The sequence below is a fragment of the Cariama cristata genome, unplaced genomic scaffold, assembly GCF_000690535.1.
Source record: "Cariama cristata isolate BGI_N322 unplaced genomic scaffold, ASM69053v1 scaffold13505, whole genome shotgun sequence".
Lineage (NCBI taxonomy): Eukaryota > Metazoa > Chordata > Aves > Cariamiformes > Cariamidae > Cariama > Cariama cristata.
The window spans coordinates 23,796-47,856 of NW_009615831.1; the positions used below are offsets into that span (position 1 = coordinate 23,796).

At 38.4% G+C, this 24,061-nt stretch overlaps 1 protein-coding gene across 1 annotated transcript in view; it reads right to left on the reverse strand.

Annotated features, from left to right (window-relative positions):
- Positions 1-23,300, reverse strand: part of TUBGCP3 (tubulin, gamma complex associated protein 3) — a 41,936-nt gene extending 18,636 nt beyond the window's left edge. The window contains exons 1-8 of the mRNA XM_009699970.1: positions 23,246-23,300; positions 16,533-16,640; positions 14,633-14,700; positions 11,149-11,226; positions 10,297-10,514; positions 8,684-8,856; positions 5,979-6,097; positions 3,011-3,136 (exon numbers count right to left, since the gene is read on the reverse strand). Coding sequence (XP_009698272.1) covers positions 3,011-3,136; positions 5,979-6,097; positions 8,684-8,856; positions 10,297-10,514; positions 11,149-11,226; positions 14,633-14,700; positions 16,533-16,640; positions 23,246-23,300 — 945 coding nt within the window. The remainder of the gene's footprint in view (positions 1-3,010; positions 3,137-5,978; positions 6,098-8,683; positions 8,857-10,296; positions 10,515-11,148; positions 11,227-14,632; positions 14,701-16,532; positions 16,641-23,245) is intronic.
- Between the last annotated feature and the right edge of the window lie 761 nt (positions 23,301-24,061).

A 24,061-nucleotide genomic window follows, 5' to 3' on the forward strand; every position in this document is an offset into this window, starting at 1 on the left:
CTTGAACAAGAAAACACAACACTCATAAAAAGAATACTCCCGGCAAGTGCTGCTGGACCAAGTACTCTAAATTTTTGGCCTTTTATCAATTGACAGTCATATACAATTCTTCACTTGACATGGAAGAAATTAATAACACTAAGTATACCCTAAGAAATCTGTAAAATGGGCAGAAGTTAACAGGTCTGAACTAAAGCAAAGATTCTTCTTTGTAAAACAATTCTAAGCACAGCTACTTTGGGTTGTTCAAAAATAAATAAAGGAGGGCAGATTTTAAAAACAATTCCTGAAACAATACTTGTTTAGTAATGGATAGTTTTCCACAGTTTGGGGTCCTGGGGTTTTGCTTTGGTTTTGCAATGTTCTTAACCTAACATACAGACTAAAAAAAACTCCTGAAACATATTTTCTAAAACAGAATTAAAAATACGGCTCCTTAATTTTGGACTGAGTTGAAAATTCTGGACTTTAAGCACTTTTTGGTATTTAAAACAAAATTTTTTTTTTTTTGATGAGTACTTCCATGCACACACACAAATTCTTCAGAACTGATTTCTTAATCAATTCTCAGCTAATGATTTTGATATCTATTTTAATAGAAAATTCCCCAGGACTTTCCCCTCAACTCCTTTTAAAATCATCACAGTCAAAGTAATTTGGAAAAAATAAGGAAAACCTCGCAAAAAGAACCCAACAGCTTGAAGCAAAATATTTATTCACCAGAGTATATACAAGGGAGAAATCATTACTACAAGCACAAGGAGAAAATAAGTCTTTCCTGCTAAGAGGCTAAGAAGCCTAGAGAGGGCGGAAAAAAAATTAAAAAATAAAAAAAAAATCCTTAATCTTGCCATTGTATCCTTTATAAGGAAAGAGGGTTCCTGTCTTCGACTCAGTATTATAAATAAATTTGAAATTCATTTTATTCCAGAGGATACTGAAGGGCAAAATGAAACCCCTTACGTGTAACTCCACTTTTCATTTCTTCTCACTTGCTTCTTCAGTACATTTTTGAACCTATTAAAGTAGCACTTGCCAAGACAGAGGGCAGAGTAGAGCCTCCGAGAAGTCTACTCAAAAAGTGAGAACAGTAATCACTGACTTTAGTAGCCAAAAGGATTTAGGTCTACCTCGCCATCAACTTTTCAGAGAAGGTTTAAAAGTTAAAATTTACATTCAGTGCCAATTCCTGCATCACAAACTACAGATTTTTGTTTCCCAAACTGTTACGGAAAACTGGACATTATCCTAGAATTCTGATTTGGTCTACAGCAAAAGAGAATTCAGGAAGGAAACAGAATGCTTGTTCAAGAGAAAAAAAAAAAAAAAATCAAAGCGCCCACTACCTCAACTGGATCTAAATGGGCAAAATGTCAAAATATCAGGCAAGTTATATTTCATCGCTGATTATTCTTTTTGCCTTCTGAGGACAAAGTAGAACTTAGATAGTAAGTAGCAAAGGTAGAAGAATATAATGTTAAAGTGTAGTATATTGTTATATGTCTACTCCTAGTAATTGTCAATACCTGACATTTTGCGTGGTAAAACAGTCACCAGAATTATAATAAAGAGGTGACAGACATCTTATCCTACATGTGCTTTAAACAGGGGTTTAAGCAAGCATTCTTTTAAAATGTTAAGCAAAAGATGCCTCAGAATGCACATATACTCTTGTGCTAAAGTCTTAAGGCACAGCGTTCAGCACTTGAAATTGTCAGCTCTAACAGCCATGAAGAGCAACGGTATATACTTTTTGCCCAGATACTGACAGCAGGAGTAGAATATATATTCTTATTTGTACACTTATGTCCTAGAAATGTATACAAGTGCTTGCCTCAAGCAAAACTAACAGCATTAGAGCTATGCAGATTCAGCTAGCCAACTGCACAGTCTTCTGCACAGGATCTGAAACCTGCATATGGTAGCTCAGATATTGCACATTTAAATTCACTGAAGAATTAAAGTTCTCCCCTTGCTGTAAACTTGAAGATTAAAGCCAGAGACAGTAAAAATAAGCATAAGCAGGAAGCTACTAGATAAAGAATAAGAAACTTCACCCAGATATAAGGGGGAGAGTCTGATGAAAATGCATATACAGTAGCACTACCATATAAAACATGGAAATCAGCATTGGATCACTAGAAAAATAATTATTTATATGTAACTATAAGGGTTACTTAGAATAAGAGACAGAAGGGAACAGAATAAAACATCAGAAAAGTAGGAAGCACTACAGTGTCTCTACTGACCTCTTAAGAAAAATTAGATTGAAGGGAGAAGCACTTCAATTTCTTGGCAGGTTAGGTAGGATCTTATGGCTAGAGGCAAGGATAACATTTCTGTCGACTCAGAAGGGATAATATCCAGTTTTACAGAGGGAGCAAGTGAGAGGAAACGGGAATGCCTTAGCAGTAAATGTGGTTTTGGGTATTACAGCAGCTGTGAAGTTACTGTAGACTACAAATCATGATGATGAAACCTATAAAAACAAAAATTAATATTCTTTTGATGCTGTATTCAAATGAAAGGGTAGAAGATAATGGGGTATTTGCATTTTATGTAAGCTAGTGCAGTATTAACACATGAACTTCAACATTAGCTGACAAGAATGTCTCCTGCATAGGTCACTCACAATTGAATTGGTGGCTAATGAGCTCAGGGATGCCACCATCCGATTTAAGCAACGTTTCTGTTTCTAAACATGCATGAGTACTTAAAAATAGGAATTTTAAAAAAAGGAGATTAAGAAAAGGAATCTATGCATGAGACTTTCCAGCTACAAATGACAGGGGCAGCTCCTTCTTACAACCAGTAAGAGCAAATGCCTTTTCCCTTGCCTTCAGACTATGACCCATACCAGAAGTGGCAGTCCATAAAAGTAGTAAATCAAAGAATGAATGATCCAAGCTTCAAAGTTTACACATCATTCTAGTACTGCATTTACTCAGTAGTTTCTAAAGGAAACACCATCAAAATATTATAGCAAAATCAATTTTTTTAGCTAACCTACCTGTCCCACAAGTCCAAACGCACGATCCAAACTCCTCTGGTCTGTGTATTTTCTTATTTTATTATGTAGCCACCCCAACTCTGCCAGTCTACTTGTAGTATCTCTGAGAGATTTGGACAAGCTCACCTACAAAGTTAACAGAAACAGTAACTTGCAATTAAGTCAAATCTACCATGCCAATATCTGTTTCTTCACAAAAGCCTCTCTTTCTCATAAAAGTAGTCCATTCAGGAAACAATCATTTTATATTTTACAGCACAGATGGTGCCAAAAAAATCAGACTATCACTTAATTAGCATTAAATTTGTACACATAACCATTGAAAAGGCAGCAGCAACAAACTACTGGCAACTTTGTGACCTTCCCTTCTGGAAATCTTAATGTAACAGTATTCATACACTCTTATTGCGTTAGGCAGTTATGGCAGTAACAAAAAGGTCTTCAAAAAAGAGGAAGGAGCCTGAAATTTTATGATGTAGAATCACACTTCATCTTATCCTGATAATCAGCAAGACTGAAAATATTGGAGCTGTAGCAGAAGAGTCAATGACTGAAACTAATGAAGAAACCTAGAGAAAATAATTAGTTACTACTACATGTGAAACAAACCTTTAATAGAAAGCAAACAACCCAATGCCCAACTAGGTACCAGGAACAAAAACTCACAGAATCTAAATTCCAAATTTAAGTCCAATCCACCAGTAACAGCTTTTATAAGCTAGTTAATCATGTGCCCCTCTGAGCTTTTCTAGTCTGTTTCTACTTTTCTTATACCAGGTATCTCACTTCACCCTGCAAGCCTGCCTTAGTCCCAATACCCTATTTAACTACTCCTACTATTTTTATCTGAAACAGTACATTTCTTCCTTTAAATTACCAACACGTAAGATACTGTTCCTCTTGTTCCTACCTGAGATTTGCTTCTACCACATTTCATCACATTACCCAAGAACACCATCATCAAGTTTTCAAAACTTTATTGGACAAAAAACCCCAAACCATCTGACTGATACATTAGGTCAAGAGGCAGAGACTGACTTTTGCCCACAGAGACTGGGCCAGTCCCACCTCTACAGACAATTTTAATTTGGAGAGCCAGCAGGAACAGTCCAAAGCAAAGCAAGGAAGCGCAGTAACAAGCTAAAGGGATAGCCAAAGAACTAGAAATCAGGCCTATTCATTAAGCCTTTTAGTTAGCAGTACAGACATTCCCCAAGATAAAAAGAAGCTACAGAGTGTGTCAGCCACAGCAGTGTGGGCTTGAACCAGGCAGCAGTGGTTGGCTGGAAGACCAGAGTTCAGTCCCTCTTGTTTGGCTACAGAGGCACAGCTTTAACCTCTTGAACAACTTCTATAGGAAAAATTCTAGCCCAAACAAGCATAACTGGACACAGTCAGAAACTCTGCCCACAGCTAAAACCAAACAGATGACACAAGAACTATTTAGAATCCTGCAACTATAGGGTATTTGGCAAGCATTAAGTACAATACACATCTGCTGGAATCAAATGAGGAACAAGCAAAATTGGCTTACTGTTATTACATTTCCATCTCTTAGATCAAATCAGAAGCTGCAAGCTTATACAGTGCTGAATGTCAGCAACTGATCTAATATTAACATTGACACTAAAAAACATTCAGGCAAGAATAACAGCTCGGAAAGTGTGTTTCTTTCTGGAAAAAACAGACACTGTACGATGATATTTTCTTTGTGCAGCTGAGGGAAAACTACACGCTTTGACTACTATTTTGCCTAACATGCAGTCAACACAGCTAGAGGCGTTATGATCTTGATCCTCCTTGTTCATCAGAAAAAGTTCCACCTGCAGCTCTAGTCAGTCAAGTAATTTCATCTTCCCTGGGTCCAGTAGCTCAGTACAAGTGCCAATAAGGAAGAAGGATGGAAGACAACTGACTTCACAAAAATAACTGAAGACACAAAGTTCTCAGGAAAAAGCATTATTGAGCACAAACCATGTGAATAATCAACCTCTCTGTATTGACAGAACTAGGAATTCAAACTAAAACAGTTTTTCACCTCAAATTAGCCTATCTGACATGAAAGCTACACAGAAAACCAGTGAAACCCATAGCTCCAATTTTGCAATCACTAACTCTTTTCTCCACATTCCTCCAGAAAAATCTGTTACGCTACCTTTCCTTTGCCATATATAATCTAACTAATATACTGAACGTAATTAAGTCAGTGCAGGTCTTGAGGAATTACAAACTTTGCAGCATCTACAGATACAGAAGATGACATCCTTAAGAATCTATTCATGAGATTTAACTGATTTAACAAGGTTTAAGTCTTCCATTTTTCCTTCCACTAGCAGCCCTAAATGTCATTGCAAAGTAACAGAGGGAACTTTTTGCTATTATTATGGAGGAGAAAAAGAAATTAATTCAGTTATCAGCAACACTAAGGTAAGTTGTGGTGGTGTGGGCTGGGCCAGAGTTAGTTTTCTTCCCCGCAGCTGGTACGGGGCTGTGCTGTGGATTTGTGCTGGACACAGCGTTGGTCACTCGGGGATGTTTTCGTTCCTGCCGAGCAGGGCTTACCCAGAGCCAAGGCCTCTTCTGCCTCTCCCCCTACCCCACCAGCGAGGAGGCTGGGGGGGCACAAGGGGACACGGCCGGGACAGCTGACCCCAGTGACCCCAGGGATATCCCGTACCGTATGACGTCATGCTCAGCACGTACAGCTGGGGGATGGGGGACATCGGGAGCGATGGCGTTTGTCTTCCCAAGGCACCGTTCCGCGTGATGGAGCCCTGCTTTCCTGGAGATGGCTGAACCCCTGCCTGCCCGTGGGACGTGGGGAATGAATTCCTCAGGTGTTTTGCTTGTGCTCGGTTTTTGCTTCAGTTATTAAACTTTTATTTTAACTTCTTTACATATTTTTCATGGCTATTTTCCCTTACATACCTCTCTGTTCACATAAGAAATACAAGTAACCATACAGTACCTTTCCCTCCACTTTATAGCAATTTTCAGAATTGCACATTTTGATGTTTTTGCCATCTATTCCCTGGAAGACATACAAAACATCTCTTACAAGGTTTGCTTCGGTTATTTCAACAGAGCCTAGAAAGGAAAAAAACAAAAACAAAACAATGTTTAGATTTGTTCGGACAATTAGTTTTCATTACAACTTCAAAAAGCTATTTAGAAGCCTAGCCAAGAAAAAGAAAAGAGAAATCCTGTGTTTATAACACATAAAGAAATGGTTTAAATGCTCTTAGCAACCTGACAGGAAAGGTAAGAATTCCTTTTACTTGCCTCTACCAATACCTGGGATTCTCTCAGAGCAGGTCAGCTTCTATGACACGGGGCGTGTTATATTTTAACCAACACTTCAGCCAGTTCTTAAACTTGTTATCTGTTCTGATTTAATCACCAGTGCAAGTTCTGAGGCAAGCATCATCATAACTTTATCTTTCTTTGAACAAACAGATAAAGTTGTTAAATGAGACTTACAGAATAATCTCTTCAACATTCAGCTAGCAAAACAGAGTTAATCCAGAAGGAAGAGCTGCTTGTTTAATATTGGCTTTCAATCACATATGCCACTACTCAGTGAGAAGACTGATCAAAACCAGACTGCCAGCTGCGTAACCGCTATAGAGCTGGCAAACAGAAAAATGTAAATACTGTTTCTGAAGATATATTTATCTTTGATTTAGTAAAGCTTTTGCTATCACAAAAGTTTGCTTCTGACTCGTATCTCTAGTTAGAAGTTAGATTATGTTTGAGATTTAGGATATTTATTGATTTAAAGGAAACAAAAGATTGAAAAAGGTGCTGTGCAGGCCACTGCAACTTCGCCCACTTGTTCTGGGCAAAACAGCACCATCTGCTTTTGTAACTTATTTAAGATATCAAGAATGAAACAATTTCAACAACGACTATCCAGAAATCTAGACACTACAACACCCTTCTCCCAAATTTGACAGCATCCTTACTCTCACCAGTTTGCCTCTCCAACGATCCACTTTCCCAGAATAAAAACAACAAAAAATAAATTCTATTCTTATTTTGGCAAAAGTAGTCATCACCTCAAGATGCTATTTAAAACTCAGACTCTGCTCATACTACTAAGATGTGCACAAAAGTAGCTAGTCCCTTTTAGGAGCTCTTAGTGAAATGGTAGAAGAATCAAGTGCACGTTTCTTTAATTGGTAAATAATACAACACGTGTTAATATCAACCATACAATGCTCCTGATTATACCGCCTGTGTAGGTGTAGCCATAAGAAACCTCCAATTAACAGCAACTCACTTTAGAAGAAAAAACCTACATTTTAAATTAGTTAGAAGAATTTCATATTCATAAAAATGTATCTTCTTGACAATAGCCTTTTATATTCTGAATGAAGTCCTAATTCTATTTCTGCATCAACAAGCAACTACACTTAAGACAACTGTCAGTCCTTATACGCATCCCACATAAGAATCAAGAGTCACAGCTGCTGGCTGACGGAATGAAATCAGTTTGTACCTCTCTTTATGGCAATTACTACAACAAAAATAAGAGGCAGTGCTCGACTGTATATGTTTTTAAGTATTTTTATATTTATATTTATTAAATCTATCATATGTTAAAATATTTATAAATGTTATTTTATATATATACACACACACCCCTGTCCTCTTGCACATCAACAGTATTGTTAATTAGGTTTTAAATGCCAAATGCTGCCCTCAGATACACCAGCACAACTCTGTTTGGTCTATAAGCATTGTTACTCAAAGACGCAGGGCTAGCAGACAGACGATATTTTAGCTTCTATTCAGTCTTCACTATTCACTATTTACTTCACTATTCACTACTTAGCTTCCATCCACTCTTCTTTATATAGGAGTTATTAAAAAAACCCAAACATAAAAAAACACGTCTTATCTTTCTTTGCCAGAAAGTAATAGCACTGTAGGATGACAACATCTGCTGTTAGCTCAGAAAAGTCCCCCACTTTTTACAGTAAAAGTAGAGTGGGTTGACTCTTACGCAACTGCCACAGAGATCACCTGTTAAACAAATTCTCCTTAGTTACACTTATGTAAATTCAGAATAGATCCTCCACGCATCAGTTTCAAGGTTACAGCCACTTAATCAAGGAAATAAATTAGTAAAATTTATCTATTTCATTGACAATATTTTATGTCAATTGCTTTAAATACTACCACTGTAAACAGTTTGCTAATTTAAAGAAAAAAAAAAAGTTTTAAGAGTTCTGTATTCCAGTGCACATTTCCAAGTTTTAAAAGACAGAATTACAAATGGATGAGTCTATTTCAGCAAGTTCTATCCATTGAGCATTCTTTCTGACTTTCTAAAAGCAGTAGCATTTTCTGATCATCAAAGGAGTGATCATTGCTCACATACCACAATCACTTGATTCTGACAAGCCCTGCAATGAAGTCAGTCTCTTAAGAGGACCAGAACACATTATCAAACCAATCACTACAAAAAGAAATTAACAATCAGCCAAAGAGGTTGTGGCCAAATACACCAGTCTTGCATATTTGCTTCTACACTTCTATCAAACACATTCTAGCAAAACACACCTCAAAAAATTCAACATGCTATAAAACTATTTCAAAATCATTAAAAAAATAAATGGAGGAGATAGACAACAATTGTAAAAAGTTAACAAATACATCTTTGCTCACCACTTGTATCCCCTTCTCGTCTTGACCTTGGCACACCACGGGAGACAGCATTTGAAAAGCCTTTTGAGGTAGTGTTTTGTAAAGAAGGCTGGTTTGCAGTTAGAGTCCATGCGAGACGCGACCCTAATTGCTGACGGAGACAATCTCCAACGCCTGAAGCTTGATAGGATTGTCTAAAAAGACAAAAGGAAGAAACATCTTTAAAAACTCTGATTCTATATCCGTCATCTGGTTTGGGGTATGCAAATTTTGAAAAATACTCCAAGCTTGAGGGGGTTATTTTGTGGATGTTTTGCATATGTTTTGGTTTGTTTTTTTTTTTTCATAAAGGAATCTTAAAAAAGGGTGCCATTTATTGCTTCCTATAAGTCTACACTTAAAAAAAAAATAAATGCAGAAAATGACAAATACGACTTCATATCAAAGATTGACGTTGTTCACACTGAACTGTGTAGTTGTGCTGAAATGCATTAAAAGCAAAGTCAAATAATAAACAACAGTCATAATAAACAACAAATATTTAAGGTTTGTTATTACTTGAAACTGTAGTTACATGCCAAAGAACTAAAGCAAAATAGAGAAAAAGGAGAAAGTCCACTTTCCTGCCACTCTACTGTTCAGGATAGTTCACGTCAAGTGCCTGAAGATGTAATCAAGGAGGAAGAATCTAGACAAGCTCCAATTTCCCTTCCTCTCAAACTTGACAATTCTTCTCACAAAAAGAGTCTTAAATGTGAAAAACGTTAATACCAGAAGTTAACTTTCTGATTATTTCTGTATCATAACGATGAAAAATAAAGTTGAAAATATTTGCAAGGGATTTTTGCTGCTGACGCTTCCTCTGCCTTCCCCCAACTGAATGTAAACATTTGGAAATACACACATATTTTGAAAAAAATACATTAATTCCACAAAGCTGTGAAAGCAGTTGTAGGGAGAGATGGAACAAGATTGCAACATAAATGTCCATGTAAAGAAAAGTCGAGGAACGCCTTTCTTCTCTCTACTGCCACTTCATAACTCATGGGATGGTCACACATCGTACTGCTATGATTGTAGCTAGTGAACAAGAACACAGGCTGCAAGACAGAGCAACTCTGTTGGGTTTAGCATTTATAATGCCTCAACTAGAGCACAATGCTGAATTTAGGCTGTTACCCTTCAAGAAGAATGTACTAATTTTACACTAGCTGAGGAATGCTTTGTAAAAGGAACTTAAGTGAGGACTCTAAATCCAAGGTGTTTACAGAAGAAAGACTACTCTAAAGGCTCCAGAGAACGGAGAAATTTGGAAAAGGACTTGGCACTAGAATCCAAAGGAGCAGCTCCAGTAAAATAGCAGCTGTTCAGCAGATAGCTAAGATTAAGTCTAAGAATGGAAACACTTAGCCAGCCATATATGGTTTCATATGGTCATATGACAGCACCTGATATTCAGACATGTTCAGCTAAGGAACTCAGTTTCTATGCGCCTACAGTGGAATTTCCAATGCCATACAAATGGGAAAGGTGGGGGAAAGAAAAAAAAAAAAAAAAAAGGGAGTGGGGAAAAAAAAGCATATCATCTCTAGTCTTCCTCAAAACTATCTGTGAAGTAAAATGGTTTAATTTACCCTGGAAGAAGCGATTGCGGAGTTGGCGTTGGCCCGTTCAGGGCATACAGGCTGATGCTGCTGATCCCACTGCTCCCCATGCTGCCGGAACTATGGGCAGACGGAGCACTGCGGTCTTGGTAATTCAACGGAAGGCTCTGAGGCCTGGCATAGTAATAGGGGGTTGAGTGAGCATCCCGTGGCAATGCTTGAGCAAAAAGCGTGGCATAACTTGATACCTGAAAAGGAAAGGATTTGAAAAGGGAGGAATAAAAAGAAAATATTTTTGAGTTGTTTTAAGTCACATCTTTAGTTAACAGGAGTGTACTATTCAAGAACACAAAAAAATAACCGAAGACCATGTTTATGCAAAGAAAAAATTGTTGTTACAAGTGTAACTACTAAAAAAGGAAGTCCCTTACAGTCAGCAAAAGTACTTTCAGCAATATAGCTTATTTTTGCCTGCAAAATGTCTTTAGCAATAGCTGCAAAAAGCATATTGGTGCTAGCAGAGCTGCAACCGAAGGAGGAATTTTGCTCTCCCTACTCCATTTCAAATTTGTAAGTGTGTGAGCAGACATCACACCACCAAGCAGAAAGCAAACAAAAACCCCACCCATCTAATAAAGTCACAACTCCAGCTACAAATGTTGGACAGCTCATATTTTTAAATTTACTTAGTATAAAAAAACTTATACAGAAAAAAAATGCAGATACTTGTGTCAATTGTGTTCTTCCTTTCAGCCTCACACACAGACACCACAAACACAACTGGAAGTGTTGGTTAAGTCTGGATACTGATTCTTAATGACATCTAAAATAAGCAACACACATTTACTGTTTCTCAGAAGTAACAAAGTTCTCTTTACCTACCTTGTTAGACTGCTTACGTGGATCTTCACTAAGGCTAAGCAGGAGGTAGAGAATTGACCATTTGTTTTTCAAAATGCCCTTTAGAAAAAAGATGAAGACAAACAGAAACGAGTTTAATTCTTGATAAAATGAGTATTTTGATTTATCTAGCCTACTAACATGTACACGTACAAATCAATTTTCCACACAAATAAGACCAACTCAGAGACACATTCCTGAGTAAACTGGGAATGTGCAGTGCAGCTTCTGTATTGCCAACTTTATGAATCTTCTCCACTGTGTTCAAATCATGAACTCTCACCTGCTCCGAGATCAGCAAGTACACTCAATTTAAAATTCATAGCTACTAAGAAAGTGTTTTATAAAGAGTTAACTTTTACCAGCATTCCCACATACACTCACCATTTAAAACATCTCAGATGCAGATGCTACTCTAACCTATAGGTGAAGAGTGACAACCGTTGGTACAATTTTAAGCAAAGAATTATCTTTTCTCCACTTTCCCCTTGACTCTCCTTTGCAGGGAAGCTTCGGAAGTTTGAGGGTTTCAATTTCTATTACTGTAAATGCCATTCAAGAGAGCTACCAAAATTTTCACAGCTTAAGACAGAGACACTGTTAACATGAAACTTGAGGAACATAGAATATAATCTCTAGCAAACAGACAAATAGATAAATACAGACTGTTGGAATAACAATCTCATCAGCTTTAAATCTCAGCAGAAAGCTTACCAGCAGAGGACAGAACAATGCTAAAGGCCAAGCTACAAAAAGAACACTTTGAAGAGAAGAGTTATGGCAAATGTTAAAATGTTTTATTTTAGATATACTTATGTTTCTAGATATGTTACTCCGTAGTTCTGTGACACTAATGCTTGCACCTGAACTGTGCAGGGACAGAGACCCTTATAATGGACATTAAATAGTGGAGTGAGTCAGAGAAACTCATACAAGTTCCCTCACAACAGTGACGAGGCTATAGTCTGGAATACCAAGCAATGTTGAATGTAAAGGGAACTTTAGTCACACCAAAGTTCAACAAAGATTCCATCCCTTGTGAAGCAATGAAATTCAGTGCTATCAGTCTTGCAAAAAGCACTTCCAAGGTCACATCGAAATTCTCTTTTTTTAAACACATTTTTATTCTCACCTTTTTCTACTTTTCCTCTTTCTCTGCAAATCATGCATTTTGGGTGTATATGTTACATAGTGTAACAATTTTGGCCGCAGAACATTTCTTTCTTCAGGGCAGAGTCCACTAACCAAACTTACCAAAGCTCTATATTGTTATATAAGAGTAGGAAGAGACATTCTATATTATTTTGTAGAGCGGAAGTCTATTATCTTCTGCTTTGATCTCAACAACAAGCAAAAAGTAGAGGTATTGCATCTGTTGCAAATAACTAATTCAGCAACTCATTAACAACTGGTGAAGAAGCAGCAGCAACATTACCACTTCTACTGGCCAGGCTAGAGTAAGTCTAAGTGCCTCAAGAGGCATGGTTCGCTCAACTGGCAAGCTGCCACTAAAATAAGCACTGACCTCCTTTTCTCTTTACAGTAATGGATGAAACGAAGCTAAAACAGATTCACACAAGCTTTTTTCTTTCTCCTAGTTGCTTTCAAGAGAATTGCTGGAGGAAGAAAAAGCCTCACTGATTCAGAAAACGCATATTCTTTCTGTGCCCTTCCCTAAGCTCATGGGGAAAAGAAATGATTGTCCACCATCAGTAATAAACCTAACAGCAGACTGAATAATTGGTAAAGTGAATGTCAAAGAACGCAGTATTCAGATGATACCATTTCATGTACACAAGATGCTAGCACAGAAAATAAAAAAAAAGGAGACAGAACGTTAAATGAACCTTAAACATTTGAGGACGCAGCAAAATACGAGGAGGTAGTTGACGTAAAGCTTGTACCACACTTGGAAAAATAACCAAACCGATACAAACACTGTCCTGGTTTGGCCCAGTCTTAAACAGTGACAACACAGACAAGGCATTTTGTTTCAAAGTTTACAGCCATCATGCTCTGCAGCTATATTTCTTCCCAAATGCAACACTATGGCAACAGAGTACGTAAGCTACAGAAACACACCACAGAAAGCCTGTATTAAAAGAGCAAGATCAGATAGTGTGATACATGCAAGAAGAGGCTGACACCAACGGCTGAGGTCATTGGAATGGGTGTCTGCAAATCAGTGACACTTGCTTCACTGTACAAACCAATGCAAATAATACACAAAGCCACAGAATAAAGAAAATAGGAAGAGTTACACACTAACTTTAGCTCCAAGCACTAACAAACTAATGGGTAACTTAAGTACGGATGAGGGGAGGGGCAGAACCAAGTTCTGAGTAGTCATACTCTCCACAGAATCACTTTTTTGTAATCTTAAAATCTTAGTATTATCCTGTAAAACTCAGCCTTGATCTATACATAAATTAATGAATGAAAAGCAGAACAGAGAAAAACATTTCTCCTAAATACAAAGAGCAAAACAAGGACAAATTTTCTGTTATACAGAAAATATCACCTTTTACATTAACTAATTTTTGTGGTCAAAAATCAGGTACGTGCAAATGACAACTGGGAATCTTATTTTATTACTGCCCACCATATTCTACCTTGCTAAATACTCAGTTTTATGGAGCACCTAGAACAGAGTAACAGCAGTCATTTTTCACCTACGTCAGCTAAATGTCTATCCTCGCATCTTTCCCCCCTTTCACCTGATCCATCTCCCTGCATCGTAGGCTATCTATACACCAACATCATTTGTCAGAATATCAACATGCAGTATTCTTTGATTAACACTGGTGTTACCAGAACTATCAAGGTCAGCAAACCCTTATCTTTCTAATATTAAAGACTTGGAGCACTTAAAAATTCAGAAGCACGAGGACTGTTTGAACTCTAGGTTAATAAAGTCAATATACTTGCAAGGTATTGCTATAAAATAAATGACAATGAGAAAAATTCATCAGTTTTACATACAAAATGAACACTTTACTTTTACAGAGTTCCTTCCCTCATATGAAGTGCCCCTTCATGTAACTGAACTCAAATGAAAAATGTATCCTTTATTCTCTTCTGATTTACAATTAAATTCAAATTAATTTCTAATTAACAGCAAACAGCTCATAGTACAAAAAAAGAGTGACCTGTAATAATTTTTTTTACAAAAATTACAAAATGGTTGAGGTTGGAAGGCACTGGTGAAGATAGTCTAGTCCAACCCCTCTGCTCAAAGCAGGGTCGTCTACAGCAGGTTGCCCATGACTCTGCCCAGTCAGGTTTCGACTGTCTCCAAGGACGGAGACTCCACAACTTTCCTGGGCAACCTGCTCCGGTATTCAACCATCCTCTCAGTAAAAACATTGTTAATGATCCAAGCACTCCCCAAAACAACTCCATAATGTCAGAAGGATGCATATGTGTGCCTTCAGTTTTGTTACTCTTTATACAGTTATTACACTACCTGTGAACTGAGTTTTCTGTAGAGTTCTGAAAACAAAGCAGCATCTGCTTCTCTTCTTTGTCGCACAACTATTGAAAAATAAGAAATATAGATTAAAAATTTCAAAGAAGTATAATAGTCCTGTCTGAAATTATGTATTTGTGGCAAACTGGAAAACGTACCCAAGAAAGTTCAATGATGCTTAACTGTTTCACTCTATTTACTCATACAGTTTTGCCTGTTTTCATGTTATCTTCATTTCAGCCCCAAAAATTCTTGCATCAGAAGTGATGCAATGTAAGTACCTGTTTTTCTTAGAGTAATCAAAGTATACACCTTCTAAATAAGTGCCCTTTTAAAGTCTAGTCTGCCCTTCTGTAGGTTTAGGGAATTAAAACATAACTGAAAGCAGATATTGGTTAAAGAATGCTACAAAGCCCTTCACAAAACTACGTGTAATTGTTCCTATTTTAGGCAATAAAAGCAAGAAACAAAAGTAGTAATGCCACTTGCTCAAAGTCAAGCAGAATTCCAAGGTGACACAACTTTCTCAATCACTGTCAGTTACATAACAGAAGTGTTTGCTCAGAGGAAAAACATCTTCAAGCTTTAAGACGTCCGCAGAAAAAGCCATGTTAAAAAAATAAATAAATAAAAAAGATAAAGCAAAAAACATCAGAAGAAACCTTAATAATAAAAGAATTGCTGTTAAATGTTAGAAATGTTAATTAGCATCAAAAGCCACTGCTAAGTACACTTTGCCAAGTCAGTCACTTCCTGCACAGTAACTCCAAAATAAATGTATATTTAGATGGATATATCCAGCCACTTGTTACATGACCACTAACATCAGCCTACAAGCTGAAGCTGGGGAGAAGGAAAATGAGGGAGACAGCCCTCTTCAAAACTCCCGGCAATAGGCCCAAAGAATACATGCTGTGCTGCCTCGTCCTAGCCAAAGCATGTAGAACTCATCACGCAGAAAGTGTATACTGTAGATTCCAGTGTTCTGGAGTTGTACCTAGAGAAATTCTGATGGGCTTATTTGCCTAGCAGCAAGTCATGAAAGCTCTGCGTCAGCAAAAAACCACATGTACTTTAAAACAGTTACAACCACTGACTTCAGTTATGCTAATTCAATGTCCTTGACTGACTATTCAAAGTTTAAATATGAAGCTTTTACTTAATTAGCATACTTCAAATAATTGTTTCTGGACCTTCTACTGTAGAGCAGATATTCTGCTGAAAGCAGTATTCAGCTTTTCAAGAAGAATGCATCACATCCCCATTGGATTCACACAGTGCAACACTTGACTCAGAGCAGCACAGAGCACAATGGAATGTAACTGCAACAGAACTTACACTGTCATGGTCTAATGTTTTGGGTTTGAGAAGGTGGTGGCAGAAAACTTGTAGAGAAGCAGAAGGCAAGAAATATCAGGTAAGCCACATAAATAGTTCCACCAATTCCCAGGATGCTCATTCAGCAGGTTTCACACAGGTGCTCATGAAGTCAATTGTGCCAAAGTGTAATATTTCCAAAGTACACATCACAAAAATATCAGTCTTCTAAAAAGAACTAATAATTCATACAATCTGAGTACCATTAAAGTGAAAGGAGTGCAATATTAATTGTTCTTTATTTTCATGGTGGCTAAGATACAAAGTAAACAGCAGCAAGGGAAGTCTAAGCTGAGCATTCAGAAAAATCTGAGCTGTGAATACAAATAACCACTCAGGAATACTCACTAGGGAATTAATAGAATTTCCATCATGTGATTTTCAGGGGTGAGCATTAATAACAGATTAGATAACTATCCGTGAAGCAGAGTTGTCCCATTTTCAAAGGAATAAACTGATCAAATAACTTCTTGAAGAACTTCCATTCCTATTTCTAAGAAAGAAACAAAGATGCACTTACGTTCTTTCTTGATTTTCTCCGCTACAAGAAACTCATCCCTTTCAACGGTGGGAGCAAAGTTGCTTCCAATAACTCTCACTGCATACTGAAACTGCTGGGCTGCATCAGCTGAAAGTAAAAAAGAAAATACTCTCAGTTAAGCAGAGTGTTAAAGTTCTATTAAAATAATTTTTTTTTTAAAAAAAAAAAAGTTAGACATGAGATTACATTGCTATGGCTGAATCCGGTGTAACTGTACCTGGCTTAGATCAGATAACGTTATGCCATAATCCTTAGACACACTTCTAACCAGAGGGCAGTAAAGCCCAGTCTACCCATGAGCATATTATCAATGCCACACTCCAAACACACTCACCTGTAGACCCTCCGCAAAATAACTGCACTTAAAATTTGTTAATAAGTCTTTCCTATTCTGTGCTGATGGAAGAGACACTTAAGCCCACCCAGTTATTAGAGGGCATTAGCACACTTCAACTGGCTCTGCACAGCCTTTCAGTCGGTGGGACTTGGCACAAAGTCACACAATTCAGCTCACACGTAGGAACAACATAGCCGTGTTCACCAGGCACCCAAACTGGATTATCCTACCTGTGGATCTTTACTCAGATATCCACAATAGTGGTTCTACCAGTTCACGTGGTGTTTTCAGGTTTGGGTTTGGTTTTAAAACAGTTTACATGGGTTCACCACTTAGGTTCAAAGGTAGCTCAGAGATATTGGTGTGATACCCGAATGCATAATGTAGATACTAATATAGAGGTCACAGGCCAGTAACCTCCCTCCACTGCTTCTTCCTCATGCAATAATTCTATTTTTAATACTGTTGCTGAACAGTACTGTTTTAGCGCAAGTATCTCTGCTTTCTGGGAAGATTAAGAGTCTGGTAATGCTGAGATAGGGCCAGCTCAGTATTAATGCCTCTACAGCATAGTCATGTTCACATTTATTGACCTGAAAATCAATCAAACAATAACTCTACAGACATGTCAAGTGCCCTTACAAAATATCAGATAAATTTCTACTCCTCATATAGGAATAACCATAACAACGTGAGGGGAAAGATACACAAGAAAAAGTAAGTGTAAATGCATTGTCAGCTACTTGAATCCTTACACACTCCTGACTTCAGGGAAAAATAAAAAAATCTAAGCAATTCTGCATATTAAGTCTGTTTTGTATATAACAATTATGTGTGCAAATGTGTCAGACTCCTCATGTTTTATTTAGTCAGTTAAGCAGTTGACTTTGAAAGAAAATGCTACAGTAATGCAGTAATGGTTCAGCCAAGGAAAAAGTAAGGATGCTGGCCTGGACAAATATGTACAAAAGGAACAGAAAAATGGAATAGGGTAAAGGTCCACTAGAAGCAGAAATATTTTAAGTGTTAAATCATCTCTTAAATTACCTAATATTTCAAATCGGGGGGGCGAGGGGGGGGGAATCACCTAGGAGATACTAGGAGTCAATTATTGATTACATGCATGAAATCTCCAGAAATGTATGGAAAAGAAGAAATCTGAAATCAGAATGTGTGACATTCTTTTTGGATGCCCATTTTTTGCTGTCTTATGAAATAAATGCCACCCACTGGTCCTAAGCTACTAGAATACAACTGTAGAACAGCAAACATTAACCAGTTCACACAAAGCAGTACTTCACACAATCAGGAAAAAAGTCTGCTCAGACAGAATTATTAATATTTAACAATATTGGCCTACAAAAGGAGCAAGGGTATCGTTCTACTTTCAGAGATGAAAATGTCAATATCTAGACTACTGTAAGGTCACAAATCTGCACGACTTCAACGCCTCCCAGAAAGAACAGGTCTACCGTTAGACTAAGCAAGCTTTCATCCGCAATAAGGACTTCAAAATACAAATATAAAATAATTTAATAGTCAGCTATTGGTAGCTTAAACTGAACTGATGAACCAGGTGGGAAGAGTTAAGTATGAGGAAGTGTTTCTGAGTAATTCTTAAGTATAGTGCAGGTCATCACAGAACAACTCAAGATTTCCAAAAGTATTCTGCAAGGTCAACTAAAGTCAAATACTGGCACTAAGTTATGCCAAACAAAAGTCAGAGTTTTATCTTTCGTTAAATCTTCAAATACGCTGTTCAGTTTTGGGCCCCAAGACAGACCTTGAGGTGCTGGAGCGAGTCCAGAGAAGGGCAACGAAGGTGGTGAAGGGTCTGGAGCACAAGGCTGATGGGGAGTGGCTGAGGGAGCTGGGGGGGTTTGGTCTGGAGAAGAGGAGGTTGAGGGGAGACCTGATCGCTCCCTACAACCACCTGAAAGGAGGGGGTAGCCAGGTGGGGGTCGGCCTCTTCTCCCAAGTAACCAGCGATAGGACGAGAGGAAATGGCCTCAAGTTGCATGAGGGTAGCTTTAAATTGGATATTAGGAAGAATTTCTTCACCAAAAAGGTTGTCAAGCACTGAAGAGGCTGCCCAGGGAAGTGGTGGAGTCCCCATCCCTGGAGGTATTTGAAAGACGTGTAGGTGTGGTGCTTAGGGACATGGGTTAGTGGTGGGCTTGGACGTGCTAGGTTAACGGTTGGACTCGATGTTGTTAAGGATCTTCTCCAACCTAAACGATTTTACGATTCTAAGACTGTTTTTATATTATATTTTATTCAGATTTTCATGTTTTATTCATACCAAGTCCAGCTTCTCTTTTACAAAGAAAACTCCCTGCTGTGGGATTTTCTTCAGCAGATTATTTCTTCTAAGTCTGTAAAATAACTTCAGTACCTAAAGTGATTAAACATAACTTAATACGGATATCTGTCAGTAAAATAAATTTTCACATAGTTTATAACACATAGACACATTTAATTTCTTCCCTCCTCAAAGAACAATCATTATGACAGCAGACGGGCTTAGAATACGCATCTATCTATCGACGTATGTGTATATCCTTCTTCATCAAAAAGTGATTATGGCATGACTATTATGCAACAGCAAGACTATATGCAAAATCAATGCAGTTGTTTGTGGGGTACGGGGGGAGAACACCACTGACCATGACTTGTTTTCCAGAGGTCTGATCAGAGCATTGAATGCAGATAGAGACAGCAGTTATAGTCTGAGGGAGAGTTAAGTCATACACACATACATACACAATTAATGATATTGGGAAGCAGCCATACAACTGAACAAAGCAATAGCACTTGTGAATCACCAAAAAAAAACCATCTTTTTTTAAAACCCTCTCCTTTGAGGAATCTATCAATAATTCAAAGACCTATACTCCACCCAGCCATTCAAACTTTCCTACCAACAATGCAGTATTGAAACTGAACTACTTCAAAAGGTAGAGAACAGCATTTTAAAGCTGCAGAAAATACAAGTGTAACACATGGAAAAAATACAGAAGCAACGCACAGGAAGAATCTGGTTGTAAAGAAAGCAAGGAGAAACAGGACAAAAGATAAAGTTTCAAGGAAAAGTTCAAGAGACAAAAAGACAATGAACTAATATACTTCAAGAAGCCAGTATTTCAGAGGAAATGCTGAAATTCAGCAAGTCTTTTGCTAAAGAGAAGTTTCTAACATTACCTATAATTTTAGGAAGTGAACTGAAATTCACTTTACAGTCTTATACATTTCTTTCAACATCATTAGCTACAGGTCTATTGAAGTTTCCAGAGGAAAAATAAAAAATAAGTGCTGAAAGCCTAGGTAGAAATTGAAACCATGTTTCCAAACAGTAATGTATCATGATTGTGAGAAACCTTGTTTCCTAAAAAGTTATTTTAATTTGTCTGTAAGGGTAATTTCTAAACTATAGGACAATTCCAAAGAAAGCTTATCTAAACCAAATAGTAACCACTTTCTCTCATGAAAGACTCCAGAGATTAGCAAACTCTCCCCGCTATCTCTTCTTCCAGTCAGCTGTCTATCATCCTAGAAAACAGTTTTGCTTAAATATAGGTGCAAAATTATTGTAAAACAATTACAATCTAAACTGCATTCAGTGCTCTAGGGGTGGCACTGACGGCTAACAACTATTGCTGCAAACCACTCGGATACAGATGCTGCCATCTAACACCTGCTGAAAAGAAAGACCTGAACTTCTTTCCTGTAACAAAGTGTTTGCCAAACACCTATGGTACTACTGTTGCAAAACTAAGCCTGGAAGAAAAGCTGTAGAACTTGAGAACTTTCTCACGTACACCATGACCAGATACTGTGTTTGTCAATATAGTAACGCTGCTGCATCTTCTCTATTTTAACTATATCAGAAGTTCCGTATCAGTATCAATTATTATCTGGGGGGGAAAAAAAGCAATTGCATCAATATGATGTCATGTACTGATAATCTAAAATATTAGTCTAGAATGCCATTAGTGTTACCATTTTGGTTTTGAAGAGAATCTACACGCATTGTAAGCAAAACTCCTTGCTCCTGTAGAAAACACTGTGTTTGAGAAGTGCAATTTTAGGATGAGCCCAGTTATTAAGTAATTCTGAAAAAATTTAATTTTGCATCTGTCTTCTGCTTTAGTCAACTATCTTGAGCTTATCTGTTGAAAGTTCATTTCTTTCAGAAGGAAAAACAACAGTAATAACAAATTATAAAATGTAAATGTAAAAATACTCTGTTCATCCAAGTTTTTATTTGAAGCATTACAAGTTTATTCTTAATTAACCGTCTTTCCAGTCTCCACACTCCTCCCTTACAAAGGAAAAAACAAACAAAAACAACCCAAAGAAACAAAAAAACCACCACAACAAACCCACAAAATAAAACCCAAACCACACACACTCCTGTCTTTCCTTACTTAGTTGTCCACAAACTTTGAAGCACAGGAAACACAACTTTTCTTTAATTCTGTTAGTATTGCTGGCTCTTGTTGCATTGTCAGTAAAGAGATTTATTCAAGCAATGCCCCACTGGGCTATCAGCAATTTGGCCGGTAACACAATCTTCTCAGAACTTTCCCTCACTGCGCCACGGGAAGACTGCTTGAAGCCCTTACCTGAGAACTGGCTAAAACACAGGAGCACAGAGCCTCCAAATCTTAGTTCTACCAAAAAAAAAAAAAAGGAAAAAGTTGAGGTAGACTTTCTTTTACTTTTTATTTTAAATGGAGGGCTTCCACATAACACAGCAGACCTTGTCATGAATTTCTCAGAGGCAGAGCTGTTTGCAGCAAAGCATCAACTAGGCCTATGCAGCTGACTGATTTTGGAAAGCAAGCCAGCCACCTACTTAGTGGATGGTGTCAAGAAAGGGGGAAGAAAGAGAGGATAGCTCCACTACTGGGAGCCTCTGCAGTCACATTCCATCATAGCACAAATTCACTTCAACATAAATCTTTAACAAGCGGGGAAGGCGGAGGCCTTCTAAGGCCATCATGGGCAAAAGCAGAAGGATCCGTGATGGAGCCTGCTGTCTGCTGGGCTTACGGAGGACTTCAGGCATGGAACTGTGGAACATAGACAGGGATGCAGAGAAAGACCACTCACCTCACGTTAGCCGTAAGTGCACTATTATGATACAGACATTATAGAAATGGAATCCTTCAGCTCCTTCTGAAGCCAGAGCTTCCTCACAAACATAATAAAACACCGCTGCTGAGAAGGAACACAGCCAAGTAGAACAAACATTCTGAAGTACAAACTCAGGGAAGGTACAGGCAGAAAGAACCGTCAGACCATCGAATTTCAACTTCTTTCTATTATTCACCCATTACGTTTCACCCAGTTACATCAGTACCTTGTATTTTACTAGAGCACTTATCCCAGGAAGGAATCGAAAGCTAGGATTTCCAGAAATTCACAGCAAGCTAACTACAGAAATGGTTAAACATGGCTGCTTGTACCTAGCCTCAACTTCCTGTTACTAATTTTTACTAGAAATTTCTCCAATAAATTTAAAGATCTCTTAAGCATCTAAGTTTCCCTAAACTCTGTAGAAGTACTTAGCAAAGACTAAACTGATGATACTTGTAAAGTTTGCTTCAAAAAAGAGAATACATACATACAAAGCAATGTAAGTTCATCAATACACGAGAGGAGAAGCTGCGTGTAGACCACTAACCACACACAAATACCGTACTTCACACTTATCCTGTACTGAAAGAAAATTCGAGTTACAAGCCTGAAAAACAGTAAGATGCTAAACAACCTGTCTGGTGCTTTCCTTACACCTAGGGATACACGCACCTATCTCAACCCAGAGGATGCTGGGAGCCCTTACATCATCTTCGTGGCCTCCTCTGGACTCGCTCCAACAGGTCCATGTCCTTCTTGTGCTGAGGACCCCAGAGCTGAAGGCAGTACTGCAGGGGGGTCTCACCAGAGTGGAGCAGAGGGGCAGAATCCCTTCCCTCGACCTGCTGGCCACACTGCTTTGGATGCGGCCCAGGACACGGTTGGCTTTCTGGACTTCAAGTGCATGTTGCCAGCTCATGTCCAATTTTTCATCCACCAGTATCCCCAAGTCCTTCCCTGCAAAGGTGCTCTCAATCCATTCATCCCCCAGACTGTACCAATACTGGGGGTTGCCCGACCCAGGTGCAGGACCTTAGACTTGGCCTTGTTGAACCTCATGAGGTTCACATGGACCCACCACTCAAGCCTGTCAAGGTCCCTCTGGATGACATCCCTTCCTCACATCAGCCACACTGCTCAGCTTGGTGTCATCTGCAAACCTGCTGAGGGTGCCCTCAATCCCACTGTCCACGTCATTAATAAAGGCACTGACCAGCACCAGTCCCAATCCGGATCCCTGAGGGGCACCACTTGTTACTGATCTCCATTTCGACATTCACTGCAACTCTTTGGATGTGGCCATCCAGCCAGTCCCTCATCCATCAAATAGTTCACCCATTAAACTCGTGCCTTTCCGATTTAGAGACAAGGACAGTGTGTGACACCATGAGGTGTCATCTCCAGTAGATGGAAACAAAGTTTGAGAGAGACAACAAGTATATTTGCACCTTGTCACTAATCTTCTAGACTTCTATGATAGCAGTAATTCACACATAGGCCATGTTTTACTAAGCTTGAACCCAATTCTTTACAACAGGTGAATACTCAAAATTATCAGTTACTGTCACGGAAATACCTACAGGCAACCAGGAACGACTTGTCAGAAGACAGTGGCATGGAAGGAGAAAAGAACACATAAAAGACTTTACAGCCACTACTAATAAGGAAGAAAGTCACCTCTCGTATAAGAAAATAGATACAACAAAAGCAATGGCATGAATCTGCCTAGTGAGCAATGCTTATAGGCAGAGCAACTTAAAAAAAGAGACTTAGCAGATGCACCTCTTCCTTTCCACCCTCCAACTGCTTACTAAAAACAGTCTCTGCCTTGATCGCAACAGATAGAAACTTACGCAAATAGGCAAGAGATTCGTTCCCTTGCTCAGGGATCGCAGCAGCATCAAGACGTAGAGGAAGGGCATAGCAGATGTCAACGGCTGGAGCAGACATTCCTGGACACGTACCTGAGCCACCTTTCGCCCCAAACACCCCCGGAGCGGTGCCCCACTCCCCACAAGAGCCGGGCGCC